We start from the raw sequence: 21,139 nt of genomic DNA, 5'->3' as shown, positions 1-21,139 counted from the left end.
TTAGGGATGCGTGCCTTGTTTGGAGGAGGTGGCTAATGGTGTGGCATTTTCTGTTACAGGCCCCGGTTTCTTTCCATGATCCTTCCTCCTGTTTTTCGGATCAGGAGTGGAAGCTTTTGCAGGAGTGGCAGAAGGAACTTTACAGGAATGTGATGAAGGAAATCCACCAAGCTTTGATCTCTCTGGGTAAAGGGCTTTCTTGATCTACACGGTTTACAGCCTATGATCTGTTTCATATTTATTTATTTATTTATTGATTGTTAGTTATGAATGGTGTAGTGAAGGGGCACTACCCCATTGACCAATGTTTGGGCCATACAAGCTGGTCTGGTCACTTGCACCATTATCCCTACGCGGGCCACACCTAACAGACACAGACCTGCAATGAGAAGTCCCGGCTTCATTTGAGCACCACCCTCATCACACAATACATAGTTGGTGGGAACTAGCCCAACATATTTTTTAGAACCCCTATGAGGAACCTTAAGGCATCCTCCCATCTACTCCCATTGGATCCTCTGCTCAGGTGGTCCGAGAAGGGCCATCACATTTGGATCCCGACTCTGGGGGGGGATATGCAAAGGCGGATCAAGGGATCTTGGGGATTAGAGGAAGGGGTGAGGCATGGTATCCCCCTTTCCTTGTCAAAATACATCATACCCTCCCCCAACCTTCATAGGTTATTACCAGTCTTCCCCACTCTCACACATTCACACTGTATCACATTCAGGTTCCTTTAAGACTGGAACGAGGAAGATAAGACTAGGAGTAATACATGCTTCTAACTGTGAACACCACTTTGCTACTGGGACAAAGAAGAAGACTGTAGAACACCATTCTAAAGGTCTGGCATGTCCCAGTGACGGAGGTAATTGTAGTCCAGCAAAGGACTTGCACCTGAAACGCCTTGAGAGGCTACAGGTGCATGTGAAAAGAAGTGACCCATATGAAAGTTGAGACTGCAAGGGCGCCATGAAGCAGGCTGGCTAGGAGGAGCCAGTGAAAAGGACTCTGGCGGCAGCAGGAAAGCGGAAATGAAGCTGAGGCTATAGAGAGCCGCGAGCAAGTCAAGAGCCCTGCAGAGCTCCGAGCCGTGTGTCCCCAGGTGGGGACACAGAAATCTCCACTATGCTGCAGGAAGCAGCAATAACGTCCGGAAGCGGCGAAGGAGGGGAGCGGACGAAGGCAGACAAGGATTGCGCAAGCACCCGTAGGAACTGCCTCATACCGGTGAGTGACTGGGAGAGAGCTTGCAGAGCGGGGCGTTCTGGGGGCTTAATAAAGGCCTAGGAAGTTGCCAAACAAATGAATGCACAGAGTGAATGTGTCTGGAGATAAAATGGACGTTATTGAGAAAGTTGCCAAGTACTTAAATAAGTATTGAATACTGAAGTAAAGAAAAGTTATGCACAATATATGAAAATACCACTCCAGTGGAGAGAAAGTGAGGTGTACTTATGAGTGGAATAAACTGAGAAAGCCTTTTCTTTCAACAGTGCGAACGCGCCAAGCCTAGTGAAAACCAGTAATGAGAATTGGTAAAGCACGTGAATGGCAAATGAGAAGCACTATTGGTTAGTGTGATAGTAACGTGGTGAAAAGGACCAAACATCACAAAGGGACCTGTATGAAAGGCACATGTGGGCAAAGTCAAGAGACTGCCAAGAAGCGAAAGGAGTACTGAGGGACTAATGTCATAAGTGCAGAAAGGAAACACATGGTGGCAAAGTCAAGAAGCGAAAGGAGTACTGAGGGACAAATGTCATAAGTGCAGAAAGGAAACACGTGGTGGCAAAGTAGTCCAATGAGAATCAGTGAACATTATAATGTGGCCCGGGGTACTAGGTTGCGTGACCTGTGATGGGTGGACTGTGTGGTTCGATCACTGCGCCTAGACAGAGTAACCCCTACTTGGAGTGAGCCAAGGAAAATAAAGTGTGCTTTAAATTTTTTTAATTATTTAGTTATACGGCTGACAAGTAGTCTTTAACAATACAATTCATCTATCAACATCACATTAGTTAACATACAATAGAGTGATAAAACAAAGAGAAACACAAGAACTAAATACCATTTCTTAAAAATAATTTTGAGCTAAACACGGATTAAACCTCCTTAGTCAATTGATGATTGTAGTTAAAAACAGACTAAGACATTTATATAAAAAGAGAAGGAATAAGCATTGCTGAATTTAAAATTTAGCTCGAACCTATCGACCTTAAAAAGGACCTACAACTGTTATTTGGGTCTGAGGTTGCTCATCCCTCCTAAGCATCTCTTCCAGACAAGCTCCTCATCCATTATGTACCCTGAACCCTGGTACTTACTAAAGTACCTTTCGTGCAGTGATTGCAGGGTGGGACACTCCATAATATGTCTAATGTTTTCGATATTCACATTCCCACAAAATAAACATTTCAGATCTGTTTGTTCAATCATATTGTATCTAAAAATAATTTTGCATAAAGGTTCAAACGAAACCTAAGGAATTAATTTCCAGCCAGTGTGCTAGGATAGGTGACCACCCCTTGTTTCTTATGCTCGAGACTTGGGTTTAAGATGTAATGATTCAATTGTATTAGCCCAATACCATAGTCACGGGCGATGTTTAGGACACCCTGGTCTAAAGGTTAGCTCTTCCTAGTTGAGCCTATTGCTAATAAGTTCCTCACACTCTTTCAAAAATAGAAACGGGCATTTCATATGGTCACCATTTGACACAGTAACCAAGTACCTCAAATCGCCATAGAGTGTTCCCTCTTCTGCTATCAGAATTTACTGATTCAAGAAGTTCCTCATTCCCCTTGATCAAGCGGTTGAATGCCCAATTCATACCTGAGCAACACCACAGGAAAGGAGTTGGGCGCCCTAAACAGCTTACTCAATAATAATGCTTCTATTTTGGGGAGCAAATACAAGATAGAGAAATCTTGAATTTCAATACCATAGTCGTTTAGGAATGATTTTTACTTTGGTAAAACTTCAGTGCTGGAAGTATCGAAAATGTCCCATATTTCCTGTTGACCTTCTTGAGTTGATTAAATAGGCCAATGGCATTATGGACGAAATGTTCCCTCAGTTTTGCTTTGGTAGGCTTATACACTGTATGAAATCCCAAATAAACAAGCAAGCCAACCGTCTCTAATGTTTGACCATCCACCCACCAAGAGCCTGGAATTTTCTTCCTTTTCCTTGAAGATACAATAACCTTTGTTTTAGAACAGTTAATGAACAAATCATTAGACTTGGCATAAAGGATAAAAGCATTTATTGGTTTCTGCAGACCATGTGGAGTCAGATCGAATAATAAAACGACCGCATATGAAATCCACGTCAGTCGCTGATTGTTCAATCTTGGTGATGCGAATGCACTCTCTCCCATATCGTCTACAAATAGATTAAAATAGATTAAAAGACAGGGAGCCACAATGCATCCCTCTCTGACATCAGAAATTGTTTGAACAGGGCAAGTTGTTTCCACCCTCACATTCAGTCTGACCTTAACTTTAGTATTTTCATGAAGTGCAATAAGGAGTGGGATTGCAAGTTTCTGCCATAAAAGTTCTCTATTCACTGTATCAAAGGCAGATGTAAGTGGTGGGTACTACACCTTTCAGGCCTAGATTTTTAATGTATTTTTATGTTTATTACTGTTGGTCTTAGCAGATAAATCTCACTTTGCAATCACAAATTGTACATGTATATCATTAATTACAGTTCAATTATTCCGTAGTATATTAACACTTAAATGTCAGTCTCCTCATCTGAGGGCATTTCACAAAGATACGTTTGGAGTGGTGCCCATATATCTTTGGGGCGGTTAGTTGGAGTTACAGTCCTCGTATATTGTTCCTCGCATTCATTCACGTATGACAGTTCCCGTAGGTTTTGCTCAATGTTTGGTGGTGAGATGTTCTTCCAGCAAGTCAAAATGCATCTCTTTGCGATTACACATGAAATATTAAATAATCGTCTTATAGTTTCAGCACACTTGCCAATATCTCCGAATAAGTATTTTTGGGGTGTCATTGAGGCTGGAATCTGGGTTATCTCCTCTATTATTTCTGCTACTTTTCCCCAAAATTCAGCCACCGCTGGGCATTCCCAGTATATGTGGAACGACCCCGCATGTGGTGTTTTACATTTGAGGCAGTCTCCAGTTCCCGTGTTAGTGAATTTGGCTGTTTCGGCTGGGGTGTAATGGAGTCTATTGAGGACTTTGAATTGTATCAGCCTCAGGCCTTCATTCATTGATAAGTTTTGGTAAGCATGCAGTACCTAGACCACTTCTCATCTGGGATGGTCATTTGGAAGTCGTTTTCCCCATTTGGTTTTTATTACGTTGAGTGTGGGAGAATGTGTCTGCGTCAACGCATATAGGTTTGCGATTCTCAGTCCGGTACCGTACGTTGCTGCCTGTAGACATGGATGTATGGGTGGGGGGCGTTTGTCTGGGAAGTGTGGCGAGTGTGTGCTAAACGCTGATTTCAATCTATAATATTGGAACGTTTTAAGGGCCCCTCCTCCCACCGCCTCCCGGAACTCGTTTATGCTCACAAATTTCCCGTTCTGGAACATGTCCCGCGTTCTGATATCTTTGTGTGGGTCCCACAATCGTTGTAGTGACTTGTCAAATGTTGGTGGGATGTCAGGGTAGTTCCAGAGGGGGACATCTGGATCCTATGGGGTCTCTATTTTTAATCTCCTGTATAGTGTGCCCCATGCTCGACCCGTGCAGCTCACAAGGTCATAGAGACATGTGTCCTTGTATTTGGCACTAAATATAATGGATCGTAGATCGATAGGGGTGCAGCAAACTTCTCTAGCCATATGTGGGGTGAGCGGTCAGACAGGTCATACCAATGTTTGACAAATTGTGCCTGTGCTACATGGAAATATAGTTCGAAGTCTGGTGCCACGATTCCCCCAGAGGTGTACGGTTCAACCATTTTCTCCCATTTCATGTGGGCGGTTTTGCCATCACAGAGGAATTTGACAGCCATCGATCGTAGTCGTGTAAAGAATGCTCTCCCGGGCCATATAGGTATGTTAACAAACAAATAGAGCAGTTTACAAAGGATTATCATTTTCAATATGGCCACCTGACTGTACATTGATATTGGAAGTTTGGCCCAGGTCAGGAGTTTGGCTTCCAGTGTCTGCAGGACTTGTTCGTGGTTATCTGTGTATAAAGTCAGTTTATCCCTGGATACTAGTACTCCCAAATATCAGATGTGAGTTGTCCATTGGAGCCCCGAGGTTGTTGTGGGGCATGTGGTTGCTGATGTTAACGGAAAGATCTCGGATTTCCCTCTGTTGATCCTGTATCCTGAGTATTCAGCGAATTTGTGAATGTCAGTTATCAGTGGTGCCAGGTTGGTTTCAGGGTCTCGAATATATAAGAGGGTGTCATCCGTGTATAAAGAAATAGATTGTGGTGGGCCTGACATTTGTATACCTTTGTCCCCGTCTTTCTGTCTCACCCATAATGCCATTGGTTCTATGGTGAGTGCAAATAGTATGGGCGAGAATGGGCAGCCTTGTCTGGTGCCTCTTCCCAAGAGGAATAATTCAGAGATCGCGCGGTTGGTTAGGACTCTGGCGCCTGGGTCGGTATATAGTAGTTGAACATATTTTATAAAGTTGGTGCCAATTCCAAATTTTTTTAGTACTGAGAGTAGGTATACCCACGACACCGAGTCGAATGCCTTCTCGGCATCCAGGGACACCGCCACAGCACTTGATTGGGGATTTATTTGTGCCATTATTCCAAATAATCTGCATAGGTTTAATGCGGTGGATCTAGTAGGAATAAATCCGCATTGGTCTGGGTGAGCCATGGTAGACATGCTGGGCAGTAGCCTGTTTGCTAGTACTTTTGCGAACACCTTGGCGTCTGCGTTGATCAATGATAGGGGCCTATAAAATGACATGTCCTGTGGAGGGCGATAGGGTTTCAGAAGTAATGTTATTATTGCTTCCCTAAGGGTTTCAGGGAGTTTACAACCTTCGAGTGATTCCTCCCATACATTTAACATTATTGGTACTAGTTCGGCACTAAACTCCTTGTAGAGTTCGATCCCCAACCCATCTGATCCCGGTGCTTTCCCAGATGACAGTCCCTTTATCGCCTCGGTTATTTCCTCTTCCGTTATTGGTTGTTCAAGGGCTATTTTGGCGTCAAGGGGGAGTGTTGGGAACTCTATTTCTCCAAGGTATTCTTGTATCTCCAGCTCCGACTTTACGTCCTGGTTGGAATACAAGTTCATATAAAATTTCGTAAATTCAGTATTTATGGCCTGCTCTCCAGTTATTACCCCTCCCTGTGCTGTGTTGATACTTGTGATTAGGGTATGCTGTCGGTCGGCCTTAATGAGTTATCTAGTGATCTACCTGCTTTGTTACTCTCTCCATATCTGCGTGCCCGAGCCGGGATCGCGATATATTGGATTTTCCTGGTTGCCAATTCGTCGAACTCTTTCATGTGTTTATTTATTTCTGCTAGGGTTGTTCTGGCATGGGTGTTTACTGTAGGAAATTTCCAAATTCCGGAGTTGACTCTCGACATCCGCCAATTCCTGTCATACAGATTTCAGCAAGCCTGTTGTTTTGGATATTAATGCCCCCCTCATCCATACCTTAAAGGTTTCCCAGATGGTAGAGTATTTATTAACCATTCCTACATTATTGGCAAATAATTCCTCTATTTCAATATGTAAAGGCTCGACTACATTGGGTTCTTTCAATATATTGGAGGCCAGTCTCCAGCGTTTTGTGGGTCTTGGGGAATCTCTAAATATGAGTTCTAGTGCCACCGGGGAGTGGTCTGATAGTGCACGTGATCGGATTTCACATTTATCTAAAGTATCAGAGGGTTTCAGAGAGCAGCCAATAATCTATTCGTGATTCTGAATCGTGTATTGTGGAGTAGCATGTGTATTCTCTTACCTCGGGGTGCAGTTCTCTCCATGCGTCTATTAAAGATAATTGTGGTAAAATTTGACTCAGTGGTGCTCGCTTTAGTTGCTGTCCTAGTGGTTGTGGAGGATCTGTCGAGTCGTGTGTCCAGGACTAAGTTAAAGTCTCCTCCACATATGATGTTAGATTCGTCCTGGAGACGAGTATTTCCAGGATGTTCAGGTAAAAGCCAGGGTCGTCTATATTAGGGCCATACGTGTTAACTAACGTGATGGATCTACCCGCCAGTTCCCCCCAGACAATCACAAACCTTCCTTGGGGGTCAGTTTTGTGTCCGTGAGTCTGGAATCCCAGTGTGGGTTGTATTATTGTCAACACGCCTCTAGCCTGAATGGAGTAGTCGGTGTGATATCTTTGTTTACCCCAGGATGATAGTACGTTAGTATTTCCAGGCCCCTGTGCGTGTGTTTCTTGTAGCATTACTATTTAGGGAGAAGTCTGGTTTACGTGGGTACTAGTTTTTCTGGATTTTGTGGGATTATTGAGTCCCCTGACGTTCCACGACAGGAGCTTGATTCTTCGTCCTTCGCCCATGATGGTTTTGTGTACCTATTGCTAGAGGGATTACATTTAGCTTGAGTGATGCTTTCATCCGCCAGACTATACAAATTAAAACCTTTAAAATGTTTAACAGGTCGTTGTCCACCACATGGAGGTCGCATTGGTGCGGCCTCGGTGGTGCAACCACCATCTCCCTTTCGTCCCCCCCCCCACCCTCCTCATCATCCCCAACTCGATGATGTACCCTCATAAACTTGTGGAGTTCTCCTGGGGTAGCCATGTTGCGTCACATAGCTGCCATGATTGGGCCCCAACCCATCTAAAAAACGGTATATGGGCCGCCCACTTAGCTCAAATTACCAGATTGACCATTGTAAAGGACATATGCATGCATCTTGTGCAAGCAGCTGGTAGCGTCTCTAGTCCGCAGGTTGTGGTCTGTTGTTCTGATCGGGTCTGCGTTCAGTAGGGGTTAAGGGTATTGAAGATTCTACGTAGGCCATGGCCTCAGTTGGGGTTTCAAAGAAGTGTGCCCTTCCTGCATGTTGTATCCTCCTTTTAGCTGGGAATATCAGGGCATATGGTATTTGGCGTGCTCTCAGGAGTTTCTTGACCGGTTCATATGATCTTCTGCTTGCCTGTACCCTTGCTGAAAAGTCCGGGTAGATAGTTATGCGGTTCTCCTCATAGTGTAGTGTGCCATGTTCTCTCGCCAGTCTGAGGATTGTGTCCCTGTCCCTATAATTAAGGAGTGGGGCGATGATCGTGCACGGCGGTGCTCTTGGTTTAGGTGGTGGCACGCTGTTGGGGTAATATGTCTACGGCGCCTTTAGCAATCGACCGTAGGAAGCACGCGGTGTGATCCCAAAGTTAGCCTACAAGTGAGGTCAGTGATGCAAGACCGATCTGGCTGCTGGCCGAGCCCTGTGTTTTCAGTACCAGTTTCACATGTGCTTCAGATGCACCACCCAGCCACTGTTAAATGTTGGGCTCCATACGCACGTGTCGGCTGCACTGGCAGCTACTTCGTTTACACAGCGCTAATGCAGCCCTTATGTGCTATTTGTGTCCAAGCTCCAAGCACACACACACAAAAGGGCGAAAGCGGTAGCACCGCTGGGCTCGCCCGTCCCACCTTCCACTACGAGGATGTTGCGTAGTCTTAGGCCCACGTACGTGCCTTTGGGCTGCTGCTACCCACTGCAGGTTCCTAGCCGCGTACTTGCTGTACTTACTCGGTGGGTCGTGCTCCCTGCAGCGCGCCCCTCTCTTCCGTTGTTTTGCCGCAGTGCTATCAGTCCGCTCGCCGTCCCTTCTGCTTCTGCTGTTTCTCTGGCACCACAACCAGCCTCGTGAGAGGTTCGTAAGGGGCAGCTTCCCATAGCGGCCGCCTTGGTGATCTTCCGGGGGTATTCTCCAGCCCACTTCTTATCGAGGGATGGTGCGGCGGTTCTGCGATCCCCAGCGGGGGTCGTCTCTCACCAATGGCCGTCTTGTGGTCTTCCAAGGATGTTTTTATTTTACTTTACTCTGCTTTTGTTGTGGGATAGAGAGCATATTGTAGAGCCCGTTAGCCCATGGTGCCATAGAAGTGCTAATAGCTTTTATAATACTCCACACTTCTTCAAATTCTATTGGCAAATTCCATTTATCCACATCGGAATCCGAAAATGTAGGGGGAGGAACAACTAGCAAGGAAGGCTGCCGGATATTTGACTCCTAATAGGACACGCACTGTTGTTCCCTTATTAGATTTAACTGAAAGTCAGTCTGATTTCTACCCAGGTGGTTTATAAGCCCCCAGAATGAGGTGGCAGTGGTTTTACATAATTAATCCATTATACATTCGGCATCATTTCGCAGGAGTAGCCCTTTATACCAGTGGTGCCAGGTACGATGGGGATGCTTTACCCTTTTGACCTCCTTCACCTGAGTGATTAGATCAAAACTGTGGCTGCTCCTGAATACCTTTTTGTTTTTCTCCCTCGGTTCCCTCTTTTTTACACCCCAGTGTACGATCAAACTGATGTTCATGTTTCACCGGTCGGGCTTTGATTTGGATTTAGCCTAATCGAGAAGATTCCCCAAAAATGAATCAAAACGATTAATGTTAAAAGTATCAATTTTCCAATCTAGGGAAGTGGTTACCAATAGCAGCTCCGTGTTACTATTGACCAAAAAGGCCTTGTAAGGGTTCCATGATATTCTGGTTAGCCCTTGATTGACGAGAACCTTAGGGAAAAGGAGCCCCCCTGCCTCTCTAAGAAATAAAGGGATTGAAGTCATTTTGCCTCATCAGTCTGAAAGTGAATAAAGAGGAGGAAAGCCAAGTGAATGCTTGGAAAGCCTGAAAGATGACCATTCCTCCAGAAAGCTAAATTAACTGTGCACTGTGTTGAACTTGGGGGAAGAGAACCCCTGGATTGCTCGGAACTGTGTGAACTTGGGGACGCGAACCCCCTGGATTGCTTGGAGCTGTGTGAACGTGGGGAAGAGAACCCCCCTGGATTGCTTGGAGCTGTGTGAACGTGGGGAAGAGAACCCCCCTGGATTGCTTGGAGCTGTGTGAACGTGGGGAAGAGAACCCCCTGGATTGCTTGGAGCTGTGTGAACGTGGGGAAGAGATCCCCCTGGATTGCTTGGAGCTGTGTGAACGTGGGGAAGAGAACCCCCTGGATTGCTTGGAGCTGTGTGAACGTGGGGACGCGCACCCCCGGGATTGCTTGGAGCTGTGTGAACGTGGGGAAGAGAACCCCCTGGATTGCTTGGAGCTGTGTGAACGTGGGGAAGAGAACCCCCTGGATTGCTTGGAGCTGTGTGAACGTGGGGAAGAGAACCCCCTGGATTGCTTGGAGCTGTGTGAACGTGGGGAAGAGAACCCCCCCCTGGATTGCTTGGAGCTGTGTGAACGTGGGGAAGACAGCTTCAAGACATTTTTGTGGAACTTTTTTGTACTGGAGGAAGAAGCTGAAATTAAGCCTGGAGCTGGACAAAGCACAGAACTTGACGTTGAACACTCTTTTTTTTTTGGAGGGGGCTTTCGTTTCAAGAGTTCATATTTCCTATCCTTATAAACTCCTTATCCTGTGCAAGCAGAAAAAGGGTCCTGTTGCATCTTGGCTCACTCCCTAGTCTGCTTATCCTTTTGCATCATTACATTCTTCAATACATGTGGTTAATAAGGCATGCACACATCACGGCACACACATCACGGCACACATCACAGCACACATCGATTAACTGTCCACAGTGGAGCCTTGCGATTCCCTCTGAAAGCCTGGACCTCTAATTCAACGCCTGCACTTTGTCAACACTTTTAGCCTGTGTAAAACATGTCTCTAAATGTATTCATCAACCACTATATTTCTGATACAATGCGTGAAATATTTAGGGAATTCCCCCCCCCTTCGCCCCAAGAGGGAGCCACCCCCTTTTGGAATTGAAGTGAGCCCGTTATGCAGTACCCTCCCTAGATGACATGCCGAGTGGGATCCCATTGGGGGTGACCCTCCCTGTGGACAAGGGCTGCTGAAGCAGATATTTCCTTTCCATCTCTCCTACTGCGAAGTCCGAAGCGTTTCACGTGCAGACCTCCAGGTAGATGGCTTGGTCTCTGACTGACCTAGAACCAATTGGATGTTGCCATCCACTCCAAGACACCAAGAGAAGGAGAGCCCAGCTGAGGCATGAAATATAGGCTTGTTCTGCCGAGCAAAGAAGGAAGTCCTCCCCACTCAGCATGAGCCGAACAGGAGCACTACACAGTTGGTGTGGTGGACAGGGACCCAAAGCAGCCCACAGAGCACATCCTCGCTGGTGGCAAAGATCCCACTGAGCCTGCGAACACCAGGAAAGGAAACTACTCCTGAGAAGGAAGACGTACTGGCGACCTGCACCAACCAGACAGGAGGAAAGAACCGAGGTCAAGCAGCCGACCGTGCAGTCTGGAGCCAGGACAAGTAAGCGGGTCTGTGCACGCCCCCGGAGACCACCTCCACAACTGAAGCACACCGCTTAAGTTGAAGATACACTGTATTGTACAGAAAGCGGGTGGAGAACGGTGAAGCATGCCCACAGCCCCATGGTACAGACACCACAGACATTTAGAAGACCACAGAAGGGGTTCAGAAATACCAACAGAGAAACCACAACCAAAGCGGACCAAGCAGACTGGAGCTGTTGGAGCTGATAATTAGAAGAACACAGGGAATATGATGCCTGCCCTTATAATTATGACCTCGTCCAAAATGACAACTCAAATCCATGGGTCCAGGATGGCTGTAGCAGACTAGGCACAAGGCGTACTCATGTCATAGTGCCATCAGAACAGCGCATTAGAATGTACATGGCCCCTGAGAATAAACACAATTCTGTAATTATAATATACATCTCCACATGGTGGATCAGGAAAGCAAACTGCACAAACCTGATCAAAGAAGATGGATTCCTAAAGGGCCGAAGGGAAATGCTAAACTCGTAACTGCTGAATGAACTAAGGGACTGGTGTCCAACCTTTATGAATTCTATGTCAGCCTGCTACACACATGGGTGAAGTGACGTAAAAGCGATTTCCTGAACAGAAGGCTACAATGGCCATGTCCTGCTCTCACAGCCTTTCTCAGGCTGCAGGCACTAGAGTTCACAAAATGTACGTTAAAGAATTCCAAACTACCACTTTTAGCTAAAGAGTTCAAAGAGAAGGTGCAGAAATCTCTGAAGACGTGAGCAAAAAGATTAGTTGTGTTCCTAACTTTCTTTCTGAACCGCCTGAGCTAGCAGTTGGAGAATGCTAGTTACGCAGAGCTTAACTCTGATACAGAGGGGAGAAAGGGACCTGTTCACCTATAGGAACGGACGTGGAAACCTTGCTAGCCAAGAGCCAGGGACACACACCTGGTCAGCAGCGCATGCGGATGGTGTCAGCCACACCTAATTCTAGAGGGCTGGGGTGAGGAGATACAACGGTAGTGGAACGGCGCTCATAGAGAGGAAGCCAACATTCTTGGAGCAATTTTTCTTTCAAGGGAGTGTAAGGGCGCTTGCTCGAGCTGTCTTTAGACTGGCCCTGGAGTGCTGGAGAAACGTGTTTTCCATGCATTTAAACTCGAATAACTTATTAATTGTTCTTACCCAACATTTTCATAGCTTATATGATCGTTTTACGGTTAGGATTGTTATGTTCTATTCGCTATTCTTGCTGCTTGCCTAATAAACGTACACGCATTTAGGAAATAATTAGTTACATTAAACTACATTATATATAGTGTATATTTGTGCAACGATTCAGAGTTGTCTCCTAAAGGTGTTTGAATCTCAGTATAGCTTCCTGGCTGTGTTTGTCATGCTCGAGGCAGAGTGGATCAGTCACTAAGATGCAACGTGCTAGCTTTGTGCTCGATTTGTTTTTGGCATGAATTACGACTGGTGACCGGGAGCCATTAATCATTTGTATTTGTATTTTGTATTTTATTGTTTATATAGCGCTTTACTCCAAAGCGCTTTACAGTTAACAACAAGGAAAACAGCAAACATGGAACCTAGAAGCAATAAAATATTCATGAATTAAACCAGAAAAACAGCATGTGGAACAATTTGCATTTGAGAAGGGGAGGTATGGGAAGGAGAAAAAGAAAGTAGTAGGGATGGTGGAGATCATAGGGGAGACAGGGAAAGATAAAGGAACAGGAAGATGGGGTGGGGAGGAGAAAGAAGAGGAGGAAGGGGAGAGTCCGGGGGGGTGGGGTGGAGGAGTGATTTTAAGGAGGAACAGAAGGAGGAATAGGTTGACATGGAGCAGATGGTGAAAGGAAGGGAATAACAATGTAGGGGGCATGGAGCTGGACGGAGCGGAAATGAGAAGAGGCACAAGGAGGTGGGGGAACAGAGTAAAAAGAGATCAGCAGAGCGTAGGGAATGAGAGGGGGCATAGGAGACCACTGAGGCCAAGACCCATGGCTTCTGCTTGCTCAAATAACGGTAGGAAATCAAGACACAGGAAGGGCTGAAAGAAACTGCAAACACAGACTGGACATAAGTCAGGCTGAGTAAGATCCTGCCCTAGACGAGGCAGAAACCAGGAATATCCTAACGGGAACCAGCAGAAAGTGGTGTTTTTTTAAAGACCAAGATACTTTATCCAGTCATGGATGGCTTCACACGGTCTTTTGTCTGAATAACGAAATAACGAATAACTAGTGCTCCTGCTAATTGGAGCACTAGTCAATATCATCAAATTAAGTAATACGTTCCAATCCTTTGACATCGATTGCATAGACATCAAAGTTGCTAAAGTTGTGAAAACGCTGGGCTTCCACCTCGACTCGGCTCTTAACTTACAAAGGCAAGTCAATGCCACTGCCTCGTCAACAGCCTACACCTGCAAGCTTATCCTTGCCTGCAAACCTTTCCTTTCCACGGCCAGCTGCATTACACTAGCCAGAGCCTTAGTTTTATCTAAACTTGACTACTGCAATGCACTGTACCTTGGCCTCAAAACCTCAATAAATTACCAATTTTTCAGAACCACGCTCTAAGAACAGCGTTATTTTTACGGAGATCGCAACATATCTATATGACTAGATGTAATACCAAGAGGCTGTCAGTTAATGACAGAATACATCTTAAATCATTAACCCTTATTCATTTATGTCTAGCTAATGCAGCCCCAAAATATCTGGTGGACAAATTCACTAAAAATATATATCCGCACGACCAACTAGGACAGTGTATTCTAACTGCCTTAAGGTCCCTACATATAACTTTTAAAAAACAGGGTGGAGTAGCTATAAGTTGGCTTTTAGCTGGCTAAACCATAAATTGGCTAAAAGCCAACTTTTGGTTATTTTCTTAAAACTGAAGGAGGGTTCGGATCTTAAAGCTAAGGGCATAGTGTTCCATAGTATAAAAGATCTCTAAACGATCTTGGAGTATTGGTTGTTCTCTCCTGACATCTGTGTTTAGTTGTCTAAATACTTTGTAATTCTGTGACACTGTACTTTCTAATTTTCTTTGCATTGCTGTCCTGTATTCTGTATATTCCGTGCATTGCCCAATTTGCTCTCTTGACTTGTATATTGTTTGCATTGTCTAATTCTCTGTTCTTTTGACTTGTAACCTGTATATACTTGTATCTTTGAAACAATGTAATGTAAGAAGTCACAAGCTTATGTAATGCGCCCAGATACCTCCGGGTTTGGAGCGCTATAGAAACAAACACTAACTGCTAAAGCTTTTTTGTGTTAAATGCACGGTAAGAGACATTAGTTGTGTATTTTGTCCACCACCGCCACCATGCGTGAGCTGGGAGAGACTTTGTTGTTAAGAACATTTGTTGGTTCATTGGAATGTCTGAGAATTCTTTGATTTGGGGGTGGGGGTTCAGTAAACCAGCCACTTCCTAGTGAACCCAGGGGGACTACTATGCTATTCTATGCCATAACTTAGATTGTTTTTCATTTGTTCGGTCGTTCTTTAGTGGTAGAACAGATAATGTGGTAGCATAGATTTTGATGGAGGACCGAGTTCATTTGTCCCACATCCTGACGAGCACACGTTTTTGTTGTTTTTCAGAGTAGGAAACTCAATGTAGTGGTAGGGCTTTCTTTTAATTTTTTATTTCCAATAAAAAGTTGTGTTGAAACCTGTCTTCCTGTCCATCTCCTATATCTGACTTACCACAAATGCTTTGCCATATTACCAGTTCTGGTATTTCAAAAAGAGTTCTAGTTGAGTTTCATCTTGACATCCGAAGTTTGGCTACATAGTGGAACGTTTGGAAATCTTTGTCGCACGAAGAACAGTACCTGAATTATTGATGTCTTTGTACTTCCATTAACAGGTCCTCTTATTGCGAGTACTGTATTTTCATTGATAACTAAAGAAAAGGAAGAACTGATGCCTACAGACAACGGGGACAGTGAGCGGAGAGACTTTGGCAATAATTTCCCAGGTGAGTGAGCTGTTTACATGACACACGCCAGCTGCCGTTTACACTCATTACCACATACCAGTGGTACACATTTCAAATTGAAAGCTACTTTAAAAAAAAAATGTTTTTGTGTATATAGTTCAAAAATACACTTTTACACATAAATATGAATGAAATAAAGAGCAACAGATAAATAAGATCAAGGAAACCATAAAATATACAAATTCATAACGAAGTGCACACATTTTCCAATAGTATAAACTGTCTAACAAAGCAGACATACATTTAATAATATTTCAGAACAGCAATGCACAAATCAGAGTACCAGTAATAATACCTAAGAAGCCAAATTTGCAACTTAAAGAATCTCAACCAGTTTAACGTCCGCATCAAAGCTTCTTAAACGATGTTTTTCTACAAAACCTGTGTGATGGCTATCGTCAGACCTTGATTATAGCCGGACAGGTTTCTCATCCAAAATACTTCACTAGCAATATCCTCAAGATCAGTGACTTACTTATTCACACAGCATTCGTACACAGCTTTCAACATTGGACAATAAGTAGGTACATGTCGTGCTGTCTCGCTGCATTTCTCATCATTACATATTCTGCAGGTTCTTTTTTCAACAGATAGCCCCATCCAAGCTCCAGTAATTTCCAGAACCGTCAGCCTGTTAAGCCAGATATTTAAGAATAGTCTTTGTACTGATGGCAAGGGAAGTATCTTAAAATAGGCTTGGGGCTCTTTATAGATTAAGTGATTTAATCCCTGCTATCTATTTGCGGTTTACGACCCAATCCCACTTGTCTGCACAGATCTTAAGGAGGGAGCCTTCACCTTCTTCCCAGTGAGGACACCAAATTTCTCACATCTTTCTGAACATCTGTAGAGCATCGCACTTCATTTCTACCAGAGCCCTTTTCATAATTGACATTAAGGATCGGGCATTGGCAAACCTAATCCTTATAAACAGTTTTCCACTATTTATTTCAGCCAGAGAGATCAATCCGAATTCTAAGCGTGTGGTTGCCTTAGGGGTATTGTTGGTCAAACCCAGGACTCTTCTCCATATCACCCCCTCCAAACGATCTGCCCATTCTCCCCACTCGTCAGCGGGCGGTTCCAGGCTGTACAAGAACACAGCAGATGGTTTTTGCTTGTAAATGCTCAGTATGCCAGATAATGAATTCCCGGCAGATTTAATTTTTTTTAGAAAGATTCCAATGGCTGCCATAGTAGACAATGCCTTAACTTTCTTGTTTTGTTGTGCAGTGAGATTTCTCTTTTTTCAAAGGAAACATCAAAACCCAAGCATCTATAGCATTCTGTTCTAATAATAGGCCCAAGCTGACTATCAATATACTTCCTGCCAGAGCGCTTCAAACCAACAGGCATAACCTGGGCCTTAGTTAGATTAATCTTTAGGCTGTTACTTTCTGCATATTTACATACCTCCAGAGCACTTTTTACAATCCCGACATACGTGTTATCCATAATTAGATCGTCCGCATAACCGCACCAGCCAACCTTATTATCTCCTATTTTTGGGAATGCATTGCATTTTTCTACAAAGATCCCTCCAAAATCAGCAATAAATGAGGGTTGGCGCAAGTGCACAACCCTGTCTAACACCTTTTCTGATGGGAATCTATTTAGAAAGCTTGCCACAATTATTCAATCTAACTCTTGTCGTGTTGTTCTTATAGATCATTTTGCAAGCATACAAGAGGTGGTCCGGCATGCCCATTTTCTGCAATTTATTCCATAAGAAGGCTCAATCTACAGTGTCAAAAGCTGACAAAGTCAAAAAATAAGATGTATAAAGGCACATTTTTTTTTTAAATTTGCTCCCTCAATCAACAAATTTGTGATCGTATTTGTCGAGCAGCCCTTTATAAAGATAGTTAGAAATAGACTGTATATATTATTACTTGCTATCCATAGATTCATTTCTTTAAGGATTAACGTAGAGAATACCGTGCTGGTAACATCGGTCATAGCCAGTAAACGATAGTTCTCTGGAAGAAGTCTGGAGCCCTTCTTGAAAACTGGAATAATGTGCAATGTCTTCCAAGATTCGGGTACTACCGCAGTGGCTATTATTTTATGAAACAGCATCAGAAACCTATCTTCCCAGAAGTCGGGATTATCTTTAAAAATCATGTTGCAGAGACCATCTGGGCCCGGGGGCCCATGAGGATTTCATTCTTTTAATAATGGATATTATGTCCTCCAATTTGATATTTAATTCTGGTAACACTCGTTTCCAACGGAAAATTGTTACCGTCAAATTTGTTATTGAGAAAAGTTTCCAATGTAGTCTAATCAATATTACAGATGACTCTCCTGGGCGCCTCCAGTCACTATTTTATATTTAGCCCACATTTTTCTAGAATCGCCATCAAGCAATATTCTGATCATACTTTGCCTTATTACATTATTTTCAGACATAAAGTATCTCTTCCTCCGATACCCGTTTTTTATTTGAGCCTTTCTAATGTAGGCGGCCTCAGGATTCAGATTCAGGCGATCTATAGCTCTGAATGCCTGAGCCTTCTTGTTCTTTTCTATTGCTATAATCTTATCATAAGGTCTATCTAGTTTGGACCCTAATTTCATGGAAGCAATTTCTTTTTTTTTTCTTCTCCCCCCCCTCCCAATCCCCCCCATTGGCATAAAGCCATACGTAAACGAAGATATCCACAGTACTGTCTCCTCAGCCGTCTCCATATATTTATTTTCTCTTCTGAGGCCTCTGCTCCATTTTGCAACCTTTTCAAGATTTCTATCCGACTATCCTAGTCTGTTACCAGCAGAATTCTCATTTAGTGCACCAATCCTGTCCCTGTATCGCGTTTTATTTATATCAAGGGCCAATCTAGTGCATATAATAGCATGCTCACTGAATTCATTGAAACTAGTTTGAAATTCTGAAATACAGAAAAAATCTCAATATTAGCAAATATATAATCCAACGTGGATGAGTACAGACCGTTACACCATGCATGAGCCAAAGGTTTATAATTTTTTCCTACTCCATTGACCATCTTTAGATCAGTTTCATGGAGAAAAGCTTTCCACCTTAGATCTTTCAAGTTGTTTTTGCCATTAGGACTATTTTCAGATTTAGAAGAGACTTTAATATAATTCTGGCATTCAGATCATCAGCTATTATATCAACATTGTTGCCTCAGCAAATCTACAACATATTCATATACACTAAGTTGGATCCCCAACATACAATCATCACCGGGAGGGTCATAGATGTTGGTTAATTAGATTTGTTTGTTCCACTCCCAATTGGATTTCTACCCCCAATACATTTTGATTAGGCACTTCAAGAAGGCATTCCTCGGAGGGAATATCATTGGCTATTAAAATTGCTAATCCGCCATATGGTCTCCCTTTTGTACTCTCCCGGCCATCCAGCAGTAAGTAGTATATCTATGGAAATAGGCCGGGGGGGGTCATATGCCATGTTTCCTGAAGAAAGACTATAGATGCATTGCTTATCAAATGAATAGACCCCTCATCCTGGAAGAGGCGTCTATGCGCTCTAATATTCCAAGAAATTATTTTAACATCATCTTGATATTTATCATTGGGGCAAAAAAGAACACCACCACTCCCAGTGAGATCTTACATGGGCATCTCCAGTCACACCAGAATTGGATCTTTCTTTCTGGCCCAATTTTCCAGTCTTCTTTCAGATCATACTTCACAGTATTAATTAGTTTGGTCTTTTTTGGCAGGTTTACCATCCACTCACAATCCAACTCACAGCCTCATATGTTAAGCTCATCAGTATACGATCTAATTAGGCTGACTACCTCGTCCGGATAACAATGGACTTTAGTAATCAAACTCTGACATTGTTCCACAAATTTGAAATCTTCACTCACTTAATTAACCTCAAAGGCAGGTGATAGCCGAAAGTCTCCATCAAATGACTTCTGTTTATCGTTTTCTTTTCTCTTTAGTCAATCTCCTGATGGTGAATGATTTCTGGGGGAGATCACTTTTCTTTGGTCCTCGTGAGACTGCCTTCATATTCTTTCCACAGACCTTATTAGGCGTAGGCACCACTAATCCTGGTTTAGGACCACTCATCGTCTCATAGCCATTAGATTCCATCGAGGTAGTACTGCAGACAAAAGACAATCTCGTACAATCCATAGAACTTTCAGAGGAGACTTCTTCCATCACTTGCGGGGCAACACATACTTTAGTTTTGCCCGCAGCGGATCTAAGTAACCAACTTGTGAGGTTCCCTGATTTTGTTGCATTCCTCTTAGCTTTCCGAGCCGCCATTTTCCTGGCACGTTTGGATGAACGCTGCCCTTTGGCCGTCAGGGCAACAGTCTCCATTTCAGTCAGTTCTCATTTTCCGGCGGAACCTTCATGGCATTACTAGCCACCTTATGCATCCTTTGTCAGTGTCCCCTTCGCCTTCTTCCTCCTCATCGCTGCCCATCAGTATCTCCACCTTTGTGGATTCTAGATTGTCAGGCGCTATAGCCCTAGTCTCTTCATTTATCGGGGCTTCAGGAGGTTGTTTCTGTCATTTAGGACTAGCGACACCCAACAATCCAAATTTCAGGCTATTATTCCCCAGACCAGTCAAAAGCTCAGCATTTATTTGTACTTGGCAAGCTATGTTATGCGTACAGTTTAACAGAATTTTTAAAGCAAAGCTTGTTGCTACATTGTGTGCCTCTATGTCTTTAAATTTATCATCGTGCAAACACTCCTTACCACCCTGTTGAAGGCAGATGACAGTTCAAGATATTGTTCTTCACTGAGCTTCTACCAATGCCTTTGCTAGATCTATAATTTGTCCCTCTAGGCTGTAGTGCATGCACTTTCTTCCGCTGTCGCTGCAGGCTCCAGCGGCTCATGGTGTATTTCAATTGCTACAGATGGACCTTTTTGTCGTAGCGGCTTTGGTCCATGTTTCTTCCACCACAGGTGTTTGATTTGAGGTTCCCTTTGTTTTGCTGCAAATTTTCTTTGTTGTGTAGTTTCATTGTGCAGGCGCGTCACCGGGATAAACTTATAGACCGGAAAAGAAACAACTCTACCAGCTATATAGTTTGTTTGAACCAATTCCTGGCAGATCCTGGCAGATCCACAGACCTCTCACGCCGGCCACGAGTAGATAACGCTCTTGAGCAGACACTCGATACTATTGGGATAGTTCAATGACAATCCTGTCAACAGTCACCGTCCAGCTTGCATGCCCCCACCTTGCAATTTAACCAGCAGTTCTATGGTAATGTCAAGTTTCAGCGTTATAAGGCAGATATGCTATTTCTCAATGTTATTGAAATTGACTTTGTAAACTGTGCTCGCCACTTCCTCTTACCGCATATTAGCAGGGCTCGCCCAACTCACTGTCGCGTAGCTGTAACCATATAGGCAATGAGAGGCGTTACCTTTCGCCTTCTCCCTTTGTACTGCAGACTGCTCACTTTGAGCTCACTTTGCATTCCACATTGCATATCCCGCAACTTTTTGCAAACAGTGAGACGTTTACACAGCGGTCTGCCGTGTCCATACAGCAACGTATCAAGCACAGAATTGAAAGCTACTAGCTAGCTAGAAATAGTCGCATGTCACTTGAATTCTACACATATACACAACACCATTTCTTACTCTCCAAGAGTCAATTATACTCAAAGTGCAGAGTGCACATTTTGCACTCTGCCTCACACAATGCCCCCAAAACAC

The 21,139-nt window shown here is 43.9% G+C and overlaps 1 protein-coding gene across 2 annotated transcripts in view; it reads left to right on the top strand.

Annotated features, from left to right (window-relative positions):
* LOC138566148 (zinc finger protein 583-like) overlaps nucleotides 1–21,139 on the top strand; it is a 211,739-nt gene that overhangs the window by 36,589 nt on the left and 154,011 nt on the right. For both annotated transcript variants that reach the window (XM_069643162.1, XM_069643161.1), the window contains exons 2-3: nucleotides 60–186; nucleotides 15,317–15,427. In XM_069643162.1, the coding sequence (XP_069499263.1) occupies nucleotides 60–186; nucleotides 15,317–15,427 (238 nt within the window). The remainder of the gene's footprint in view (nucleotides 1–59; nucleotides 187–15,316; nucleotides 15,428–21,139) is intronic.

Source organism: Ambystoma mexicanum, chromosome 2p (genome assembly GCF_040938575.1).
Source record: "Ambystoma mexicanum isolate Mex_15411 chromosome 2p, UKY_AmexF1_1, whole genome shotgun sequence".
Lineage (NCBI taxonomy): Eukaryota > Metazoa > Chordata > Amphibia > Caudata > Ambystomatidae > Ambystoma > Ambystoma mexicanum.
The sequence above is the reverse complement of the archived record's forward strand: the minus strand, read 5'-3'. Positions and strand labels throughout refer to the sequence as shown.